This window comes from Oryctolagus cuniculus, chromosome X (genome assembly GCF_051225735.1).
Source record: "Oryctolagus cuniculus isolate XC-2025 breed Fujian yellow rabbit chromosome X, ASM5122573v1, whole genome shotgun sequence".
NCBI classification, from domain to species: Eukaryota; Metazoa; Chordata; class Mammalia; order Lagomorpha; family Leporidae; genus Oryctolagus; species Oryctolagus cuniculus.
In genome coordinates, this window is record NC_142888.1 from 10,456,380 (window position 1) to 10,476,674 (window position 20,295).

At 41.4% G+C, this 20,295-nt stretch overlaps 1 protein-coding gene across 8 annotated transcripts in view; it reads right to left on the reverse strand.

The window, feature by feature from the left end:
• PCYT1B (phosphate cytidylyltransferase 1B, choline) overlaps window positions 1-20,295 on the reverse strand; it is a 123,554-nt gene that overhangs the window by 19,186 nt on the left and 84,073 nt on the right. For all 8 annotated transcript variants that reach the window (XM_008272466.5, XM_008272468.5, XM_089324872.1 and 5 more), the window contains 2 exons: window positions 15,483-15,634; window positions 12,903-12,981 (listed from right to left, as the gene is read on the reverse strand). In XM_008272466.5, the coding sequence (XP_008270688.1) occupies window positions 12,903-12,981; window positions 15,483-15,634 (231 nt within the window). The remainder of the gene's footprint in view (window positions 1-12,902; window positions 12,982-15,482; window positions 15,635-20,295) is intronic.

Below are 20,295 nucleotides of genomic sequence, written 5' to 3' on the forward strand. Positions count from 1 at the left end.
CTTTCGGCCTCAGTTCAATACACTTCCTTCATACCACAAACACTCCCTGTTGACCATCCCAGACCCATTCCCAGGATGTACCACACATTTACCCTGCTCATGGCATTTGCTCATGCTATGCTGAACCCTTTCCATTCTGCCTCAGGTGCCCATTCCCTAGCACAGTTCCTGTTCATCCTGTAAGGTCCACTTCCAGGTCGTGCCTCCAGCAGGTCTTTTCTAACAGCATCAGAGAGAATCCACAACACCTGGGACATAAACTTATCTTCCATGAACAAAATAATTTTTAGCATTTGTCTCCATGTAGGGAGTAAACATTTTAAACACATAGATCATGTCTTGATTGCCTTTGCAGCTCTGGCACCCAGCTCAGTGCTCCTGTATCTGGCACAAGGAAGCTGCCCAATGTAAATTTAATGAGTAAATAAATGAGGAATAACAAGTGAGTCAATGAATTAGTCAGATCATGGCAGCTCCCCTCCTTCTCCCAAGGAAGTCTGAGTCATAGTACACCAAAAGGAAAGAAGAAGAAGTATACAATTTTTGTTGTCTCTTATCTAAAGACATGCCTGTAGGGTACTAGATGATTTTATCTCCCTCAGAACAGTCTACTCTCTGCCTAGTGGTTTCACCACTCACTGGCCTTTTCACCTAGGATATGTGGAATGGAATAAAAGTAAACGAGCATAAAAGATGCCAAGTTCTGTAGAACTTCAAGTCTTCAAATATATACTTAGGTATACTACCAATGCAGGACTAAAGAGAAGTCATAGATATTAACAAAGACAACAACTGGGTTTATGTTCACACTTCTCTGGTCTACTGAAATAACGTGTTGGCAACTGAGATCTTTCTTCCCAGTATCATTCTAGCTGTTCAGTCAGAGACACCAGGCATGGATCTGCATGATGGACAAAGTTTGGGGACGGGGACACTGAGTTTTCATTTTACAGAGAGGAGCAGGTCACGCAAACCCTCTGAAGGTAAATTACTTAACCTTAGTATCCTCAACTGAGAAATGAGGCTGGATAAGATGATGTAAGACACATCTGTGTCATTTCCCTCTCCCTCACTCCACACAGCCAATCCATTTTTGATCACCAACTTTTTTTTTTGACAGGCAGAGTGGACAGTGAGAGAGAGAGAGAGAAGATCACCAACTTCTTAAATGTTTACCTAATCCACCCACTTTTCTCCATTATCTACCCTAACCCAATCCATCTTTGTCTACATCAACCCACATAGCAAGAAGCACAGAGTAATCTTTCTAAAGACAAGTGAAATGCCTGCTCAAAACTCTTCATTAGTCCTGTGGGTGAAGAGTCAACTTCTTAACTTGGTTCTGTGGTTGGTGGCATGATCTCTTCCCTGTGCGTCTCTGATCTCAGCTCAGGCCCTCTGCCCTGTATAGTATGACCCATCCCTGGTCTATTGGAAAACCCTGACTGATCCCAGGCCAGGAGGCTAGGGATAACGTCTCCACCTTGGAAAAAGGGAGCTGTGGGGAGCTTTCTGGTGAGAAATCTGCCACCATCTTTTAGATACTTCAACCACATCCCTGCCTGCTCAAATGTTAAGACTTCTCTAGCTACTAACAGATTTTTAGCAAGTCATTTATACAATGGTGATGTGAGTTCATCTTTTCTTTGATGCCAAAAGGTGAGGTCTCTGTGATTGAGTGACTGAAAGTAGATTTGGGAGTGAAGGGAGATTCACTTTGGCTGGTTGGGAGGTAAGTCTCAGAGAAGCCAAGCCCTTTGCTGACATAATGAGGCAACCAGTTTCCTCCAAATCCTAATTATTGCTCTGCTAAAAATATTCAGTAATGAGCATGATCAGAGAACCTTTTTTATCATGCTTTTCAGAATTGCTGTGTTTGGTTATGGAGCTATTTTAAGAAGCAGCAAAGCACATGTTAATGAAGGAAACTTTAAACAGTAGTGGGCAATATTAGAATGATGATGAGTAATGTGGACCTTACAGTCTATTTAATTTAAACTCCATCTCTTCATCCAGCTCTGCTAGAGGATTTTGACATGTAGTTCTGACAAAAAGAACCAAATGCTATAAAGCTTAACTCATGCTGTGATATTGCTGGCTTCATTTAAAGTGATTTTGACTTTCAAAGTAAACACAATTAGAGTATAAAAACCAAATGTAGACACTCAAGGCTTTTCTGAGCATCTTCTCCCACAGTGACCTCTGCACTTGCTACCGAGGCCCCTAACAGATCTTCACCATGACTGTCCCTCCAGATGAGGAGTCGGTGAGGCAGATTAATGGACCACAGGAAGGTCCTTGTACAAAAGAGTCTTACGCCTGTGCCTGTAGGGCAAGCAAAATACTGCCTGACTATTCAATTTGGAAAGGGAATTCTGGTGAATTAAAGATGATCACAATTCCCTTCCCCCATGAATCTGAACTGGCCGGGGGGACTTACTTTTACACAATAGGATGTAGCATGATGCTGTGTGACTTCTAAGGTGTTGAGGTTGCTTGCTCTCTAAATACCATGCTGTGAGAAGGCCAAGCAACATGAAGAAGCCATTTGTAGGTGCCCCAGTGACAACTGCAACTGAACCCTCTGTGGAAAGTATCCAAGCCCAGCCAGGCACCATCTGGGAACCCAAGCCTAGTTGAGCCTTCAGATGATTTGCAGCGCTTGCCAACATCAGACTACACTTTTTTGAGAGACTCAACCTGAGAATCACCCAGCCAAGACCTTGCTAAAATCCTGTCCTACAAAATCATGGGTTAAATGAATTGGCTCTTTGAAATCTCTAATTTGGGGAGTAATTTTGTCATGTAACAGTAGGGATGCTGGATTACTGGAATTAGGAAAATGTTAGACCTGTTTCTTATACCCAAACAACCTGAACTTGACATTTTACTCCATAAAAGCAGGAAAGCAATGTAATCTTAGCTCACTAGAGGCCAACTCACCCAGAAAGAAAAGCACCACAAAATGCTTATTTTTTCCCCAGAAAAGTATACAAACTTTATGCATTTCATAAATACAAATTTAGGAACATAGTGATTCTTCCCATCCTACCAGTCCTCCCATCCACACTCCCACCCTTTTTCCGCCTACCTCTGTTATTCCCATTCTTATTTTTTACTAAGATCTATTTTTTTTCTTCAGCAGGTGGGAATGGGTTCATGTTTATCAATGTATTTTTCTTTTTTTAAGATTAATTTATTTATTTGAAAGGCAGAGGCAGAGAGAGAGGTCTTCCATCTGCTGGTTCAACTCTCCAGATGGACGCAATGGCCGGAGTTGTGCCAATCCAAAGCCAGGAGCCGGGAGCTTTTTCTGGGTCTCCCACACGGGTGCAGGGGCCCAAGCACTTGGGCCATCTTCTGCTGCTTTCCCAGGCCATAGCAGAGAGCAAGTTCAGAAGAGGAGCAGCCGGGACTTGAACCGGCACCCATATGGGATGCTGGCACTGTAGGCAGCGGCTTTACCCACCACGCCACAGTGCCAGCTCTATTAAGATCTATTTTCAATTAACTTTAAACACATAAGATTAACCCAATACTAAGAGTTCAAAATAGAGAATGAAAAAAACCTGTAGTGAATTGAGCTGCAATAAATATGGAGGTACAGGTAACTCTTTCATATGCTGATTTAATTTCCCTTGGGTAAATTCCCAGGCATGGGATGGATGGGTCATATGGTAGGTCAGGTCTATATTCGGATTTATGAGGTATCTCCATACTGTCTTCCACAGTGGCTGTACTAGTTTACATTCCCATCAACAGTGGATTAGAGTACGTTTTTCCCCACATCCTCACCAGCATTTGTTGTTTGTTGATTTCTGTATGAAAGCCATTTTGGGCTGGCACAATGGGTTAACACCCTGGCCTGAAGTGCCAGTATCCCATATGGGCACTGGTTGGAAACCTGGCCACTCCACTTCCCATCCAGCTTTCTGCTATGGCCTGGGATAGCAGTAGAAGATGGCCCAAGTCCTTGGGCCCCTGCACGTGCATGGGAGACCTGGAAGAAGCTCCTGGCTCCTGGATTCGGATTGGTGCAGCTCTGGCTGTTGTGGCCAATTTGGGAGTGAACCATCGGATGGAAGACCTCTCTCTCTCTAGAACTCTAGAACTCTGACTTTCAAGTAAAATAAATAATTCTTTAAAAAAAAAACTCAAAAAAGAAAAAAACGCCATTCTAACTGGGGTAAGGTGAAACCTCATGGTTTTGATTTGCATTTTTTTGATGGCTAATGATCCTGAGCATTTTTTCATGTGTCTGTTGGCCATTTGGGTTTCCCTTTTTGAAAAATGTCTGTTTGAGTCCTTTGCCCGTTTCTTAGCAGCTTTATTGCTTTATTTGTTTTGTTGTTGAGTTTCATGAGCCCTTCATATGTTCTGGATATTAATCCCTTATAAGCTGCTTAGTTTACAAATAATTTCTCCCATTCTGTTCGTTGCCTCTTCACTTTGCTGAGTGTTCCTTTTGCAGTGCAGAAGCTTGTCAACTTGATATAATCCAATTTGTTAATTTTGGCATTGATTGCCTGTGCCTCTGGAGTCTTTTCCAAGAATTCTTTGCATATGCCAATGTCTTACAGGGTTTCCCCAATGCTCACTAATAATTTCATGGTATTGGGTTGTAGATTTAGGTCTTTAATCCATTTTGAGTGGATTTTTGTGTGAGGCATAAGGTGTGGGTCTGTCTTCATACTTCTGCATGTGGAAATCCAGTTTTCCCAGCACCATTTGTTGAAGAGACTGTCCTTGCTCCTTGGTCAAATATCATTTGGTCATTGAGGCTTGGATTGATTTCTGGCATTTCTGTTTTGTTCCATTGGTCTATCTGTTTTATACCAATACCAGGCTGTTTTGGGTGGATGATCTTTCTGATGTGTTGTTGGATTCGATTGGCTAGAATTTTGTTGAGGATTTTTGTTTCTGTGTTCATTGGGAAATTGTTCTGTAGTTCTCTTCCTCTCGTATCTTTTTCAGGTTTAGGAATTAAGGTGATGCTAGATTCATAGAAGGAGCTTGGGAGGATTCTCTCCCTTTTAGTTGTTTTGAATAGCTTGAGAAAAACTGTAGTTAGTTCTTTAAATGTCTGGTAGAATTCAGCAGTGAAGCCATCAGGTCCTGGGCTTTTCTTTGTTGGGAGAGTCTTTATTACTGATTCAATTGCTATCTTGGTTATGGGTCTGTTTAGGCTTTCTGTGTCTTCATGGCTCAATTTATGTAAGTTGCATGTGTCTAGGAATCTATCCATTTCTTCTAGGTTTCCCAATTTGTTGGTATACAGCTCTTTGTAGTAATTCCTGACGATTCTTTTTATTTCTGTGGTGTCTCTTGGTATAGTTCCCTTTTCATCTCTAATTTCATTGATTTGGGTTTTCTTCCTCATTTTTTGTTAGTTGGGCCAATGGTGAGTCAATTTTGTTTATTTTCTCCAAAAAAACAGCTCTTTGTTTCCCTGACATTTTGTATTTTTTGTTTCAATTTTGTTTATTCTCTAATTTTGTTTCTTCTAGTTTTGGGTTTAGTTTGCTCTTGTTTTTCTATGTGCTTGAGATGGATTGATAGCTCATTTATTTGCTGCCTTTCCTATTTCTTGATGTAGGTGCCAGTTGTTATACATTTTTCTCTTAACACTGCTTTTACTGTATCTCATAAATTTTGATACATTGCATTGTTTTCATTTGTTTCCAAAAAGTTTTTGATTCTTCTTTTGATTTCTTCTTTTTTTTTTTTTTGAAAGGCAGAGTGGACAGTGAGAGAGAGAGACAGAGAGAAAGGTCTTCCTTTGCCATTGGTTCACCCTCCAATGGCCACCGCGGCCGGCGCACTCAGCTGGCACACCGTGCCGATCCAATGGCAGGAGCCAGGTACTTATCCTGGTCTCCCATGGGGAGCAGGGCCCAAGGCCTTGGGCCATCCTCCACTGCACTCCCTGGCCACAGCAGAGAGCTGGCCTGGAAGAGGGGCAACTGGGACAGAATCCGGCGCCCCTTGATTTCTTCTATGACCCATTGTTCATTCAGGAGCATATTGTTCAGTCTCCATGTGTTTGCATATGTTCTATAGATTCCTGAGTTGTTGATTTCCAGCTTCATTCCATTGTGGTCAAAGAAGATGTGTAGTATGATTTTGATTTTTTTTAATTTGCTGAGACTTACTTTATGGCCTAACATGTGATCTATTCTAGAGAAAGTTCCATGCACTGGTGAGAAGAATGTGTATTCTGCAACTGTAGGATGAAAAGTTCTGTAGATCTCCATTAGGTCCATTTGATCTTTAGAGTCAAGTAAGTCTGTTGTTTCCTTGCTTATTTTCTGTCTGGTGGATCTGTCCATTGCTGAAAGTGGGGTATTGAAAGGCCCCATTACTATTGTATGGGAGTCTATGTCTCCCTTTAGATACCTTAACATTTCTTTTAAAAAGCCAGGTGCCCTGTAATTGGGTGCATATACATTAATTATAGTCACATCGTCCTGTTGAATTGATCCCTTAATCGTTACATAGTGCCCTTCTTTGTCTCTTTAAACAGCTTTTGTGTTAAGGTCTATTTTGTCTGATATTAGTATGGCTACAGCAGCTCTTTTTTGGTTTCTGTTAGCATGGAATATCTGTTTCCATCTTTTCACTTTCAGTCTGCATGCATCTTTGTTGGTGAGATGTGTTTCTTGTAGGCAGCAAATAGATGGGTCTTGTTTTTTTTAATCCATTCAGCCAATCTTGTATCTTAACTAGAGAGTTAAGGCCATTTACATTCAAGGTGACTATTGATAAGTGGTGACTTGAACAAAATGCTTGTTCTTACGACATAAGGTAGCTCAGGAACTGTTACCCTCAGGACACACTGATTCAGTCAGCCCTGAAGCTAACTCAAATACACTAGAATGACTGGTCTAGATTTTTGCTGCTCTAAATGAGGTCTGTGTGTCTGTCCTATCTAATAACCAAGGAGCTCATTGGAAATAGGAATTGCAGGCCCTCCCAGACCTACTGAATCCAAATCTAAGTTTTCACAATCTCTTGCAGATGATGTGTAGGCACATTTAAGCATTTGTCTCTATCAGACCCTTAGCACAGTTTCCAAAAAAAAGGGGCAGATGGCTTGCAGCTCAGATCTTACAAAAGCTTATAAACGGTATTAATCATGAAATGCCATAATGCATCATGATGTAACTGATGCATTGGCCGGTTTCTTCTCCCTCCCTGTACCATTTTCCTCAGCTTCTTAGCAGCCTTCCAAGTCTGAAGTGGACAGTATTCCTTTTCTTGAAATTCCTTGCAAACGAGATTAGGACTTAAGAATGTTATCTCTCCCCTTCTTATCAAATGTGCCTGAGTCTTGGGGGAAACCTTGCTAAGGACAGGACAGACCCAAGCACCAGTCTTGCTGGAGTGGCATGGAGCTTCCCTGGCTGATTGCAAAATGATGCGAACCAACAGAAACACCAGTAGGGAGAATAAATACATTCTATGTAAGAGGATAATTTTATGAGCTATTATTTACTGTGATTTCCATTGTCAGGGATCAAGTCTGTCCTGAGGTCTGGTTCTCAGTGACACTGAGACCCCTGTAACTTTCTTAGGAAGTAGATGTAGCTGAGGATACAGGAGACAGTGTTCAGCTGGCAACTTCTAAAATAGGCTCTTCTTAGGGTTGGTTGGAAGTAGAGGAGTTAAGAATAGCAAAGATTTCAGTTGAAAGAGCCAGGCTCTCAGGAGTACAAATCCCAGAAGTATCCCTTAAATTGTTAAGAACCAGAGGCTGAGCAGACTCAGGGTGAAAATGTTTCACTGTAACCCTAGAGTGGGGAAAGGCATGAAATTAACAAAGGGGTGGTGTTTTGCTCTCTGGGAAGAAAAATACCACTCCTGGGGTTGAGGCAAGGAGCCCAGAGAGGGATCGGGAAGTGAGCAGCAGATGGGAGAGAAGAGGAGCAGGGCATGTCCTTCACCCCGACTCAGGTTCAAACTTCAGGGGCAGGGGTAGAGAAGGGAGCTCTTTAGAAGTTCCAGGGTGGCGGTTAGAATGGCTCACATACAGAAATCTACCAACAACAGATGCTGGCGAGGATGTGGGGAAAAAGGGACACTAACCCACTGTTGGTGGGAATGCAAACTGGTCAAGCCACTATGGAAGTCAGTCTGGAGATTCCTCAGAAACCTGAATATAACCCTACCGTTCGACCCAGCCATCCCACTCTTTGGAATTTACCCAAAGGAATTTAAATTGACAAACAAAAAAGCGCTCTGCACCCTAATGTTTATTGCAGCACAATTCACAATAGCCAAGACCTGGAACCAACCCAAATGCCCATCAACAGTAGACTGGATAAAGAAATGATGGGATATGTACTCTTTAGAATACTATACCGCAGTAAGAAACAACGAAATCCAGTCATTTGCAACAAAATGGAGGAATCTGGAACACATCATGCTGAGTGAAATAAGCCAGTCCCAAAGGGACAAATACCATATGTTCTCCCTGATCGGTGACAACTGACTGAACACCAAAAAGGAAACCTGTTGAAGTGAAATGAACACTATGAGAAATGGTGACTTGATCAGCATAGCCCTGTTAATAAACAACTTAATACATTATCCCTCTTAGTAGTTTTTTTTTGTCTGTTCTACTTAATATGACTGGTTTAATTCTGTAATTAATACACAGTTATTCTTAAGTGTTGAAATTTAACTGAAATGTGATCCCTGTTAAACATAAGAGTGGGAATACACTTCTTTTTTTTGACAGGCAGAGTGGACAGTGAGAGAGACAGAGAGAAAGGTCTTCCTTTGCCATTGGTTCACCCTCCAATGGCCGCCGCGGCCAGCGCACTGTGGCCGGCGCACTGCGCTAATCCTAAGGCAGGAGCCAGGTGCTTCTCCTGGTCTCCCATGGGGTGCAGAGCCCAAGTACTTGGGCCATCCTCCACTGCACTCCCTGGCCACAGCAGAGAGCTGGCCTGGAAGAGGGGCAACCGGGACAGAATCCGGCACCCTGACCAGGACTAGAACCCGGTGTGCTGGCGCCGCAAGGCGGAGGATTAGCCTATTGAGCCACAGCCTTTCTTTAAAGAAAATAATTCCCATAATTAGGTAGAACATCCATCCTTACAGAGTGTGAGGGCTGCCAGACGTTGGTAACTCGGTCTTAATCTGGACAGAGCAAAGCTGATGCGCATGCTTGGAGTCTTCCCTTGTGCTTCATTCCGTCACATATGCATTCTCATGTTCAACTTCCCTGTCCTCCTAAATTAATTTTCCAAAGTTGGAGTGTAGTCTCTCCCCTTAAGCTATGCATTAATTGAAGCTTTCTCTTCCACATGATTTATAATGTCTAGTATACAGTATTCTGCTTCCCACATCTTTGCTCTGCACAGTCACCTTGCCCTTCCTTTCACCACCTACAGAAAACAAGATGGTCATCCTAACAGGTGAAGTGTATAAGGTGTCTGTGTGTTTGTGTAGCTTCAGAGTTAGATTGAAATTGCCAGGCACAGATTTAGTCTTGTCATTTTGTTTACACATTGGGGAAAAAATTCGGTTTATTAAACGTTTCATGTAACTGCACCCAAGTTTTGCCAAGCTGGAAACTTGGACATTTTCTGTGTAGTGACTTTTTAATTCTAGTTTTCATAACCTGGAGATCAGACTGTTGCTTTCGCATGATGTATGTAGTGTCTCATGACTGGAGTTTGCTTTGTTTTATAGTATCTGTACTCCTTGTATTTTTCAAGAGCTATTTTGTAAACAGATGATGTATTTCTCCATTGAAAACACAATAAAAAAACAGCACAAAAAAAAGAGTGGGAATAAGAGAGGGAAGAGATGTACAATTTGGGACATGCTCAAGCTGACTTGCCCCAAATGGTAGAGTTAGAAAGATACCAGGGGACTCCAATTCAATCCCATCAAGGTGGCATGTACCAATGCCATCTCACTAGTCCAAGTGATCAATTTCTGTTCACAATTGATCATAATGAAAGGACTAAGAGTCAAAGGGAGCACATAAACAAGTCTAGTACCTGCTAATACTAACCGATAGAATAAATAAAGGGGAGAGTGATCCAACATGGGAAGCGAGATACTCAGCAGACTCATACAATGGCAGATGTCCTAAACAGCACTCTGGCCTCAGAATCAGCTCTAAAGGCATTCGGATCTGGCTGAAAAGCCCATGAGAGTATTTCAGGCATGGAAAGCCAAGACACTCTGGGGAAAAAAAAAACCTAAATGAAAGATCTCTGTGAGTGAGATCCCAGTGGAAAGAACAGGTCTTCAAAGAAGGAGGTACCTTTCTCTGAAGGGAGGAGAGAATCTCCACTTTGACTATGACCTTGTCTAAACAAGATAAGAGTCGGAGAACTCAAAAGGCTTCCATAGCCTTGGAATCTCATGACTGGAGCATAGGGAGATTGCTGATGCCATAAACAGGAGTGTCAATTTGTAAAGTCAACAACAGGAGTCACTGTGCACTTACTCCTCATGTAGGATCTCTGTCCTTAATGTGCTGTACATTGAGATTTAATGCTATAACGGGTACTCAAACAGTATATTTCACTTTGTGTTTCTATGGGGGTGCAAACTGTTGAAATCTTTACTTAATGTATACTAAACTGATCTTCTGTAAAAAAAAAAAAAAAAGAAAGAAAGAAAGAAAGAAAGAAATCCCAACTTGACTCTCACTGGGATTAAACATGACAATAGGTCTGATCTGATTTCATCATCATTTAAAAAATCATCTATTATTTTCACTTTATGTTTCTGTGTGGGAGCAAACTGTTGAAATCTTTACTTAATGTATACTAAACTGATCTTCTGTATATTAAGAGAATCGAAAATGAATCTTGATGTGAATGGAAGGGGAGAGGGAGTGGGAAAGGGGGGGGTTGCGGGTGGGAGGGATGTTATGGGGGGGAAGCCATTGTAATCCATAAGCCGTACTTTGGAAATTTATATTCATTAAATAAAAGTTAAAAAAAAGAAAAGAATAAAAGAAAATATGTACTGGATATAAAAACAAAATATGTTAATAAACTGAAGCACCTAAAAAAAAAAGAAATTCCAGGGTGGGGGAAATGTTTACTGCCAAGAACTTTGGAGAGACTTGCTTATGGCACTACCCTACCAAAGTGCAGTGTCTGGCTCCATGTTACACACAGAAGTCAAAAGCAACTTGTCTTGCCAGTCTCCATCTCTGCCTTTGCCTCTGCATGACCTACACTGCTTTAGCCTTTTTATTTTGTCCAAATGTAGTACACGTCATCTTACAGTCACACCTTTGTACAGATGCCACCAGCACAGGATTGTTACATGAGATGTCAAGATGTTCTTAGAAATGCAAATTATGAAAAAGCCACGCATGTATTTAAAAAATTTTTGCACTAAAATAAACTTAGCATTTCATTTCATCTTCCCTGAACTTTTTGAAGCACCCTCTTATTTTGGTGTACTTATTTTTTTCTGTCTCTGCTTGCTGTCTCTCAAGGGTAAGGGAAATGTCTTAGTCATATTTGTATCCCATTTTCCCTCAGACAGTTCCTGGTTTGTGGACGCATTTAAGGGAATCATGGGCCATCCAATGACAGTCAAAACCATCCAAAGAGCGTGGGCCTCTGGTACAGTGATTAAGATGCCACTTGGGACACCCATATCGGAATTCCTGGTTTGAGCCCTAACTACTCTGCTTCCAATCTAGCTTCCTGTTAATGCACCTGAGAGACAGCAGAAGATGTCTCAAGTACTTGAGTCCTGCTGCCCGCATGGAAGACCTGGATAGAGTGTCAGGTTCCTGGTTTTAGCCTGGTCTAGCTCCAGCTGTTGTGAGTGTTTGAGGAGTGAACCAGCAGTGGGAAGATTTTTCTCTGACTCTGCCTTCCAAATAAAAATAAATAAGTAACATTTAAACTTAAAAAAAAAATCCACGGGTGGATTTGGCTGCCTTATGAAGCAAGGAGTTGCCCATCACAGGAGATGTTCTACCAGGAGCTGGTAGTGATGCCAAAGAGGAAATGGGAATCTGGGTTAATGGCCCTTAAGCTCCCTTAGAAGCCTGTCCTACCTCAAGAGTCTGAAGATTAAGAAGACCAGGAAAAGGCTATAGCAACAGCAGGCTGAGAGCAGAATGGTGGGAGCAAGATGAGGGGAGATCCAGTGGTTCCTGGGAGTAATGGAGATGGTGCTGATGGCAGATGTCAGCAGTGGGCCAGCTCTGATAGTGTGAGGTGGACCAGACTTCTTAAAATCCCTAAGCATTTGGTAAGTCACTAAACCAGATTACCTGTCCCATGCCAGATAATGGTTTACTGTGTTTAAAAAGGTATGGATGGCTGTGCCTACAGTGCCAATAGCAGAGGTGCATGGGAGATAGTAAAACAGCAGAAACTAAGCCAGGCCATTACAAGATTTACCCATGCTTTTTGCCTCCACATGTGGTACCTAAGGATATTCCTGTCACATGACAAAATGACACTAAAAATATGGCAAGGCTGACTTTAGTGCCAAAGAGTCCAGATTATTAATTAGGCAGTTGTCTGACTTTTTCTGGAAGGAAATTTCTTAGAGTTATCAAATAATTTCATTATGAAGACTTAACTGTGGATGGGGAAAACGTCCTCTAAGCAACACAGTCCTGTTATTTAAGTCCAGTAAGCCCAAAAATGGAGCACTAGGTCTGAAGTTGAGTACTTTGGGTGCTCAGGTTTATTCCCATGTAAATATCTAATCAGTGTGTGTGCCATGAATGAGCCTTAGCATGTGTCAAAAGAGGTTTATAGAAGCTGCTTGGGAGATGCCTGACATTCCAACACCCTGTCTGGAGTGTGCTGCAGCTACAGGGTGCATGTCTATAATTACACCTGATTATTGTGAATCCAAACAGTGGACAGAAGGTGATCAGAGGGGGAATGACTTACCTGCTTCCTTGATATGCTTGTAAACATCATCAGAGCCAGCTGACGAATATGGAATGTCGTCATGAGCCACAAAGTCAATCTGTTGAAGAGAGAGAAAAGTGATGTCACCACTAGCATGGATGTCCCCACTGCAGATTTGAAGGGGATTGATGACCCCCAACTGCCTTTACAGAATAAGACAGTTATGTGTTGACAAAGTACAGATCTGAGACCCAGACTGAAAGATATTTCCAGTGGTCCCCATTTCCATGTGATAATGAGAACCAGAGAAGAAATTATTGCTTTATCTGCTTTGTTGGTCACTCTTGCCTCTCCTAACTCTGATGTGTTTTCTTGGCTCTTTTGCATCTAAGCTGTATCTTCAGGAAACTTACCTATTCTTCAGATTTTAATCCCTGTTGCTGTGATGCAGAACCCAGATCTCCATTTTCTGCCCCATTGGTGGCAATATACCTTCACAATTTGGTCATATTTTATGTGGTGAAAATAAATATCTTTCCTCATTTGGCCTTCATAGCCACCTTGTGAGCCAGGTAGAGCATATATTATTACTTCAGTTAGGACATAAAGCACTGAAATTGGGAAAGCTGATCAGATTAGCCCAAAGACAGATAGCCTGTTAGTAGTCTGAGGACAGCAGCCAGGGAACCAAGCCAGGCTCTTTTAACTCCCATTACAGATCTCTTATTTTCTGCAAAACACTTCTTACAACCACTTGAAAATTAGCCTGTCTGAACTTAATCTTCTGGAGAACTGGTGCCCCTTCCAGTAGCACTTCCATTTTCCCAGTTTCCTTAGGCTTAAAGTCTTGGAATTGGCCTTCTTTCCTTCTTGCCTTCACTCTTGGTACATAGGGCACAGGTGCCACTGGTGTGTGTGTGTGTGTGTGTGCGCGCACACGCACACATGCACATATATACACATACCCAGAACTTCTCCCCCATTGCTACTACCCAAAATCCAAGGCATGGCACTTGGATTCCTGACACCAACTTGAATTTGGCCTTCCTCACTGTAGGCTGTCTTCTCTCCAGCCCATCATGCTGTCTCATGGGGTATCCTCTTTAATCAGAGTTTTCTTCTGCTCATCCTCATGCCTGCTAATCTTCATCCCTGTATCCTACTACTTGGGAGATGCCTAACACATGCAAACACACTCTGCATGGCTTTCAATGTCTTTTATAAAGAGACCTCACTCTACCTTGAGAGGCAAAGAGTTTAATAGTTTAACTTGCCTGGGTATGTCTGATTCCTGTTCTATCACTTACTAGCTATACACCTCCTAAATTGGCAGTAGGATTTAATCAGATTTCTCAACCTCGATACTAGCAATATCCAAGACATTATCCAATAATGTCTCCAAATGTCCCTTGGGTGCCCACCGGTTGGGAATCACTGTATCAAATTATATAATTTTTGTAAAAGTGCTTAAAATGATAACTGGCTAATAGTAAATATACAATAAATGTTTCTTGTTATTATTTCTTCTATTCTCAATACTCAAATTTAGTTTCTCCCCCTCTCCAATGTATAATAACAACAACAACTTCTCATGGTTGCCATGAGATTGAATTCAATTCATATAATAGCAAAGCTCTTAGCACAGTTCTGGGCACATGGTAAATACTGAATAAATGGCAGTCATTGTTACCATTATTCATGCCTAGCACATGTTGAATATACAATAGATGCTTAGTAAAAAATGTGTTAGTGATTACTGGAAGTAAATCATATTGTAGTTTTTCCCTTTTCTTTTTATTCTTGCTGAGAAATTGTCTCCTCTGCTATTACCCATGCACATTTATCAGTGTTCTCTATTCTCTTCTGCATTGTGGATTTAAAAATAGAAAAGAAAATTCTTAGAACAGCTTAATCTTATTTTTTTTGTACTGCTTATAAAAGGAAAGAATAGCTCCTAATGTGGGACTGGTAGGGAGATACAAAGCACATAATTTGATGCATATCAAAAGAATTTCTCGTGTTTTCAACTAATAAAAATCTTATGTCAGTGGGAGTCTTAGGGTTGCAAAATCACAGATATAAAGTTCTTTCCTTATAGGCTGGCCCCTGACCTTCTGGATAAGATATGTATTCATTTGCTCCATGAAAAGAATGTCTGTGAATCTATAAGCACCAACAATGGTGGTGATAGTGATGACAGTGACATTTTTGGAGCTCTTACTATGGGCTAGTGTTCCAAGTACTTTACTTAGATTATCTCATTAGATTCTCAAAATGGTCCCAAGGAGGAAAATACCAATATCATTTCATTTCACAGTTGATGTAAGGGAATATAATTTGGGTAAATACCTTGCTTAAGGTTCCACAGTTGGGAAGAGACAGAGGTAGTATTTGGCCCTGGATGGTCTAGCTGCAGTACCCATGCTCTAGGAAGTGAGAAGATATCATGTTCCACGGTTGGGCAGAAGAGAGATGTTTTCTCAAGTGATGTCACATGGCAGTACCTAAAGTTACCTCTTCTAGGAATTGGAGCAGTCTGGGTTTTCTGCAGTCTTGGCTGAAGAACCAAACTCCCTAATCCTGCTCCTAAGTTAGAGGATGTGGAGAAATGAGGAGTACCTTGTGTTTTTCCAGAAACTCTGGTGTGAGTGTCCATGGAGCGTCTCTGATGACTTCGTCTACATAGCGACAGTGTCTGAGAGCTTCATATCTCTCTGCTTCATTCATCACGGTGAACCCTTTGAATTTGTGGGTGAGATCATCACTGCAGACTGAAACAGGCAAATGCATTAAATGCTGTTACCCCACCAGGCTCTCCTCATGCGGACATAGCTTCCTCAGCAAGACAAAGGAGCACAGCCTCACTAGGTGCTCGGCATAATTGAACTCAGATTTTTGCAGGAACAAAGGATCGGGAGAGTGAAGCAAACTGAAATCCACTAGGAATTCATAATTTTGTCTTAGTGCTAATTGCAAGTGTATTTTCCACTGAGGCTATTATTAAAATTATTCTCCACACTCCCTGACATGACTTTCATATCTTTTCTATTTCCCTATCCTACTCATCAGTGAAAATTACTCTTCAGAAATAAAATGACCAAATGAGCAGAAAAAGAACAGATAGGAGAGGAACTAAGAGGTCTGAATTATGAAATTTTGAACACCAGTTCCAATTCTTTTACTGGATTTCTATACTTAGTAACCCATTTACAGTTTTATACACACACACACACACACACACACGTCTCTCTCTGTCCATGTCCCTGGCCCCATTTTTCCCATTGCTCTGCCTTTCAAATCAATAAATCAGTCTTGAAAAAAGTAAACTATAAATATTACTCATGATCCTATCTTTTGGTTGGCAAGGCAGATTTCCTAAGGTTTCTTATATGTCAGGAAAAAACTATATGTGGGTATAGTTCCTATTTAGATAAATCCCAGGGAAGGTCTTGTTTTAGGCAGTCAGAATTACTTTGACTACTCCTTGCAATGAGGTTTTTTAAAGGTACTGTGTAAATATAATATATTCTCTCATTTTAAGGATATAAGATGTATTCTAAAAACACAAATATGATCATTTCCTTGTAACTGAATCATGGGCCACACTCAGAACTGAATCTGCCACAGAGTAAGTGCAGCCAGTTGCCATACCCAGCATCCTTGGAAAGCCTCTTACTGTAACCCCTTTACATACTGTACTTCCAAACCATAAGCAAAATTGCTGGCTCTGCCTTCAAGGGGTAGCAGGAAGGTGTTGATCCAAGTATCCAAAATTGTTAGACTGGAAGAATAAGTTTCAGTCATCTATCGTGCTGCATGGTGGCCACAGTTAACAATAATGTATTAAATATTTCAAAATTGCTAAAATAGATTTTTAATGATCTTACCACAAAAGATAAATTTGGTAAGGTAAGGGATATCTTGTTCAGCTTGATCGAACCTTTCTATAATGTACACAGTAGATCAAAACATCATACTCTACTTCATAAGCATACACAATCATTACTGCTCAATACTATGTGTCTTTTTAAAAATAATTCACCAGGGGCTGGTGCTGTAGCATAGTGGGTATAGCCGCAGCCTGCAGTGTTGGCATCCCATATGGATGCCGGTTTGAGACCCGGCTGCTCCACTTCCAATCCAGCTCTCTGCTTTGGCCTGGGAAAGCAGTAGAAGATGGCCCAAGTCCTTGGACCCCTGCACCTATGTGAGAGACCTGGAAGAAACTCTTCGCTCCTGACTTCAGATCAATGCAGCTCCAGCCATTGTGGCTGTCTGGGGAGTGAACCAGCTGCTGGAAGACTCTCTCTCTCTCTGCCTCTCCTTTCTCTCTGTGTGTAATTCCAACTTTCAAAATAAATAAATCTTAAAAAAAAAAAAAGATTCACCAGAAAAAAATAAGGTGATAAAAATGGGAATTCCTTGTAGATTGGGAGAAAATAAAAATAATATTTTAAAGATGTAATTATTTCTTTATTTAAGAGAGAAAGAGGGAATTACCTTCCATCCATTTGTTCACTCCACAAATGCCTACAACAACTGGGGTTAGGCCAGGCTGAAGCCAGGAGCCAGAAACTCCATCTGGGTCTCCCATATGTGTGGCAGGGACCAACTACTTGGGCCATCATCTACTGCCTCTCAGGCAGAGACCTGAATCAGAAGCGCAGGTGGGACTTGATCCCAGGCACTCCAAGGGGGGACATGTGGGAGTCCCAAGTAGCAGCTTATCCCATTGTGTCACAACTCCCACTCCCCAAAATTTTTAAAGTGCACCCAGAAGCCACATTCTCACTCTCTCTACTTTTCCCATCCATTCTCATTCACTGTCTCCTATGGGTTCCTGCAGTGACTTCTTAATTGGTCATCTGCTGCCAGCCTTGCCCACCCCCTTAGCCGATTTTCATTAGCCAGAACAAGCTCCTTGAAACCTGTCAGATTGCATCATTCCCACACTCAAACCCCTTTCCGCCTTCCTCAGGGTAAAAGCCAAAGTCCTTCAGCAGCCTACGGGCCCCTACAAGGTGCACACCTCTGCTCATCCTTGCCTCTCTGAGCCATCTCCCAATGTGTCCAGCCCAAGCCTCCTTGCTCTTTACTGAATCCACCCCAAATGCTCCCTCTCAGGACAGGACTTTGTATTTCCCATTCCCCAAACCTGGAAAAATTGTGCCTCAAATACAAGTTACTCCCAAATGTTCATTGAAAATGGATACGGTTATTTCTGTGCAAAAGAACTTTGAAATCCACGAAATAGTTTTTTCATAATATGTATTCTACACAAAGTTTTGGAAGACTCCCTCGTTCCTGTAGCACTCACTCCCTCTCTGTCCTAAGTTTTCCCCCACAACCCTCTTCTAAATCACAGTCCCTCCCTGTTTGACTTCCTGTTATCATACTCTATATCTTATCACTGGCATGTCTTATTGTTGGTATCCTCCTAAAACGTAAGCTCCCTGAGGGCAGGGACTTCTGTTTCATTTTCTGATGAATGGTACCTGGCCCCTAGTAAGCTCTTAATAGTTATTGAATGAATTAACACTGCCTGAAAATATTAGCATAGATAATGTTTACTGTTATTTAAAACAATAAATATATTTATGCAGGGGTATATTTCAACAACATACATACAAAATAAAAGGCTACTGAATCTCTAGATGCATCAGTATATGCCTGTAAGGGTATAGCTCCTACACATGCTGCCTGAAGTGTTTTCTGTTGCAACAGTTCACGTTACCACACAACCATGAGGCTGGCTGGAAAACATGGGTAAGTGAATCGCCTAAGGAGTTTGCTAAGTATCAAGAGGCCCAGGCCTCACTCCTTGAGATTTTGATTCAGTGGGTCTGTAGTGGGGCCCAGGCAGTTCTGGTTTGGACATGCTTCTGAAATGATTCTGATACATACAGCATTTGTATCCCTCTGAAGCTTACAGGGAACAACTTGAGTGAAGAACCTACCTGTCTTTTTTTTTTTTTTTAAACTTTTATTTAATGCATATAAATTTCCAAAGTACGACTTATGGATTACAATGGCTTTCCCCCCGTACCGTCCCTCCCACCCACAACCCTCCCCTTTCCCACTCCCTCTCCCCTTCCATTCACATCAAGATTCATTTTCGATTCTCTTTATATACAGAAGATCAGCTTAGTATACATTAAGTATGGATTTCAACAGTTTGCTCCCACACAGAAACATAAAGTGAAAAATAATAGATGATTTTTTTAAATGATGATGAAATCAGAGCAGACCTATTGTCATGTTTAATCCCAGTGAGAGTCAAGTTGGGAATTGATAATTTCTTTTTTTTTTTTTTTTTTTTTTTACAGAGGATCAGTTTAGTATGCATTAAGTAAGGATTTCAACAGTTTGCACCCCCATAGAAACACAAAGTGAAATATATTGTTTGAGCACTCGTTATAGCATTAAATCTCAATGTACAGCACATTAAGGATAGAGATCCTACATGAGGAGTAAGTGCACAGTGACTCCTGTTGTTGACTTTACCAATTGACACTCCTGTCTATGGCATCAGTAGTCTCCCTATGCTCGAGTCATGAGTTTCCAAGGCTATGGAAGCCCTCTGAGTTCTCTGATTCTTATCTTGTTTAGACAAGCTCATAGTCAAAGTGGAGGTTCTCTCCTCCCTTCAGAGAAAGGTACCTCCTTCTTTGATGGCCTGTTCTTTCCACTGGGATCTCACTCGCAGAGATCTTTGTCTACCTGTCTTTGATTCACCCTCATGACCAGAGGTGGGAGAAGGAGGAGGGCAGGTAGTAGGGCCATAAGGAGCATGTATTGATTTACTAACTGTATTGGCTTTTGACTCTGTAGTCAGGAATTATTTATAGGACATATATATATATATATACATATATACACACATACATACACACATATATGTCATATAATTGAAAAATTGGTCTGAGACTTTTTAAAATGTTCATTTAAGACTTTATTAAAATGCTACCTCAAGAACCACATGGAGCAGAGATAGATTTCAGATCCATCAACTTTATATTTTAAACAGCACAAAACTAGTCTGGGCCGTATCCTCCCTAACACTGAACCTGCACCTAAGCAATTTGGTATAACATCCACATGACCAAGATAGATAATGGCCTCCTTACAGACCAAAAAGAAAACAAACGTCCTGTTTATGCCAATACAGGGCCCTATTTTCATATCCCAGGAGTGACCTCAAGAAACAGCTGAACATGCTGACCAATTATTGTCTAAACATTAATTATGCCCAAAGCAGCACTGTTGTTCTTGAGTCTTGGCAAATGCACTCTGACAACCAGATGGAGAACTCTGAGCGGTGGTATTCCATGGATGAATTCACTGAGCTCTCCGGGAGCTACTGCTATAGCTAACATCTCCTGGCAGCTCATGAGGCTCAAAATCAAATACCCGACAGGAGAGAAAAATATAA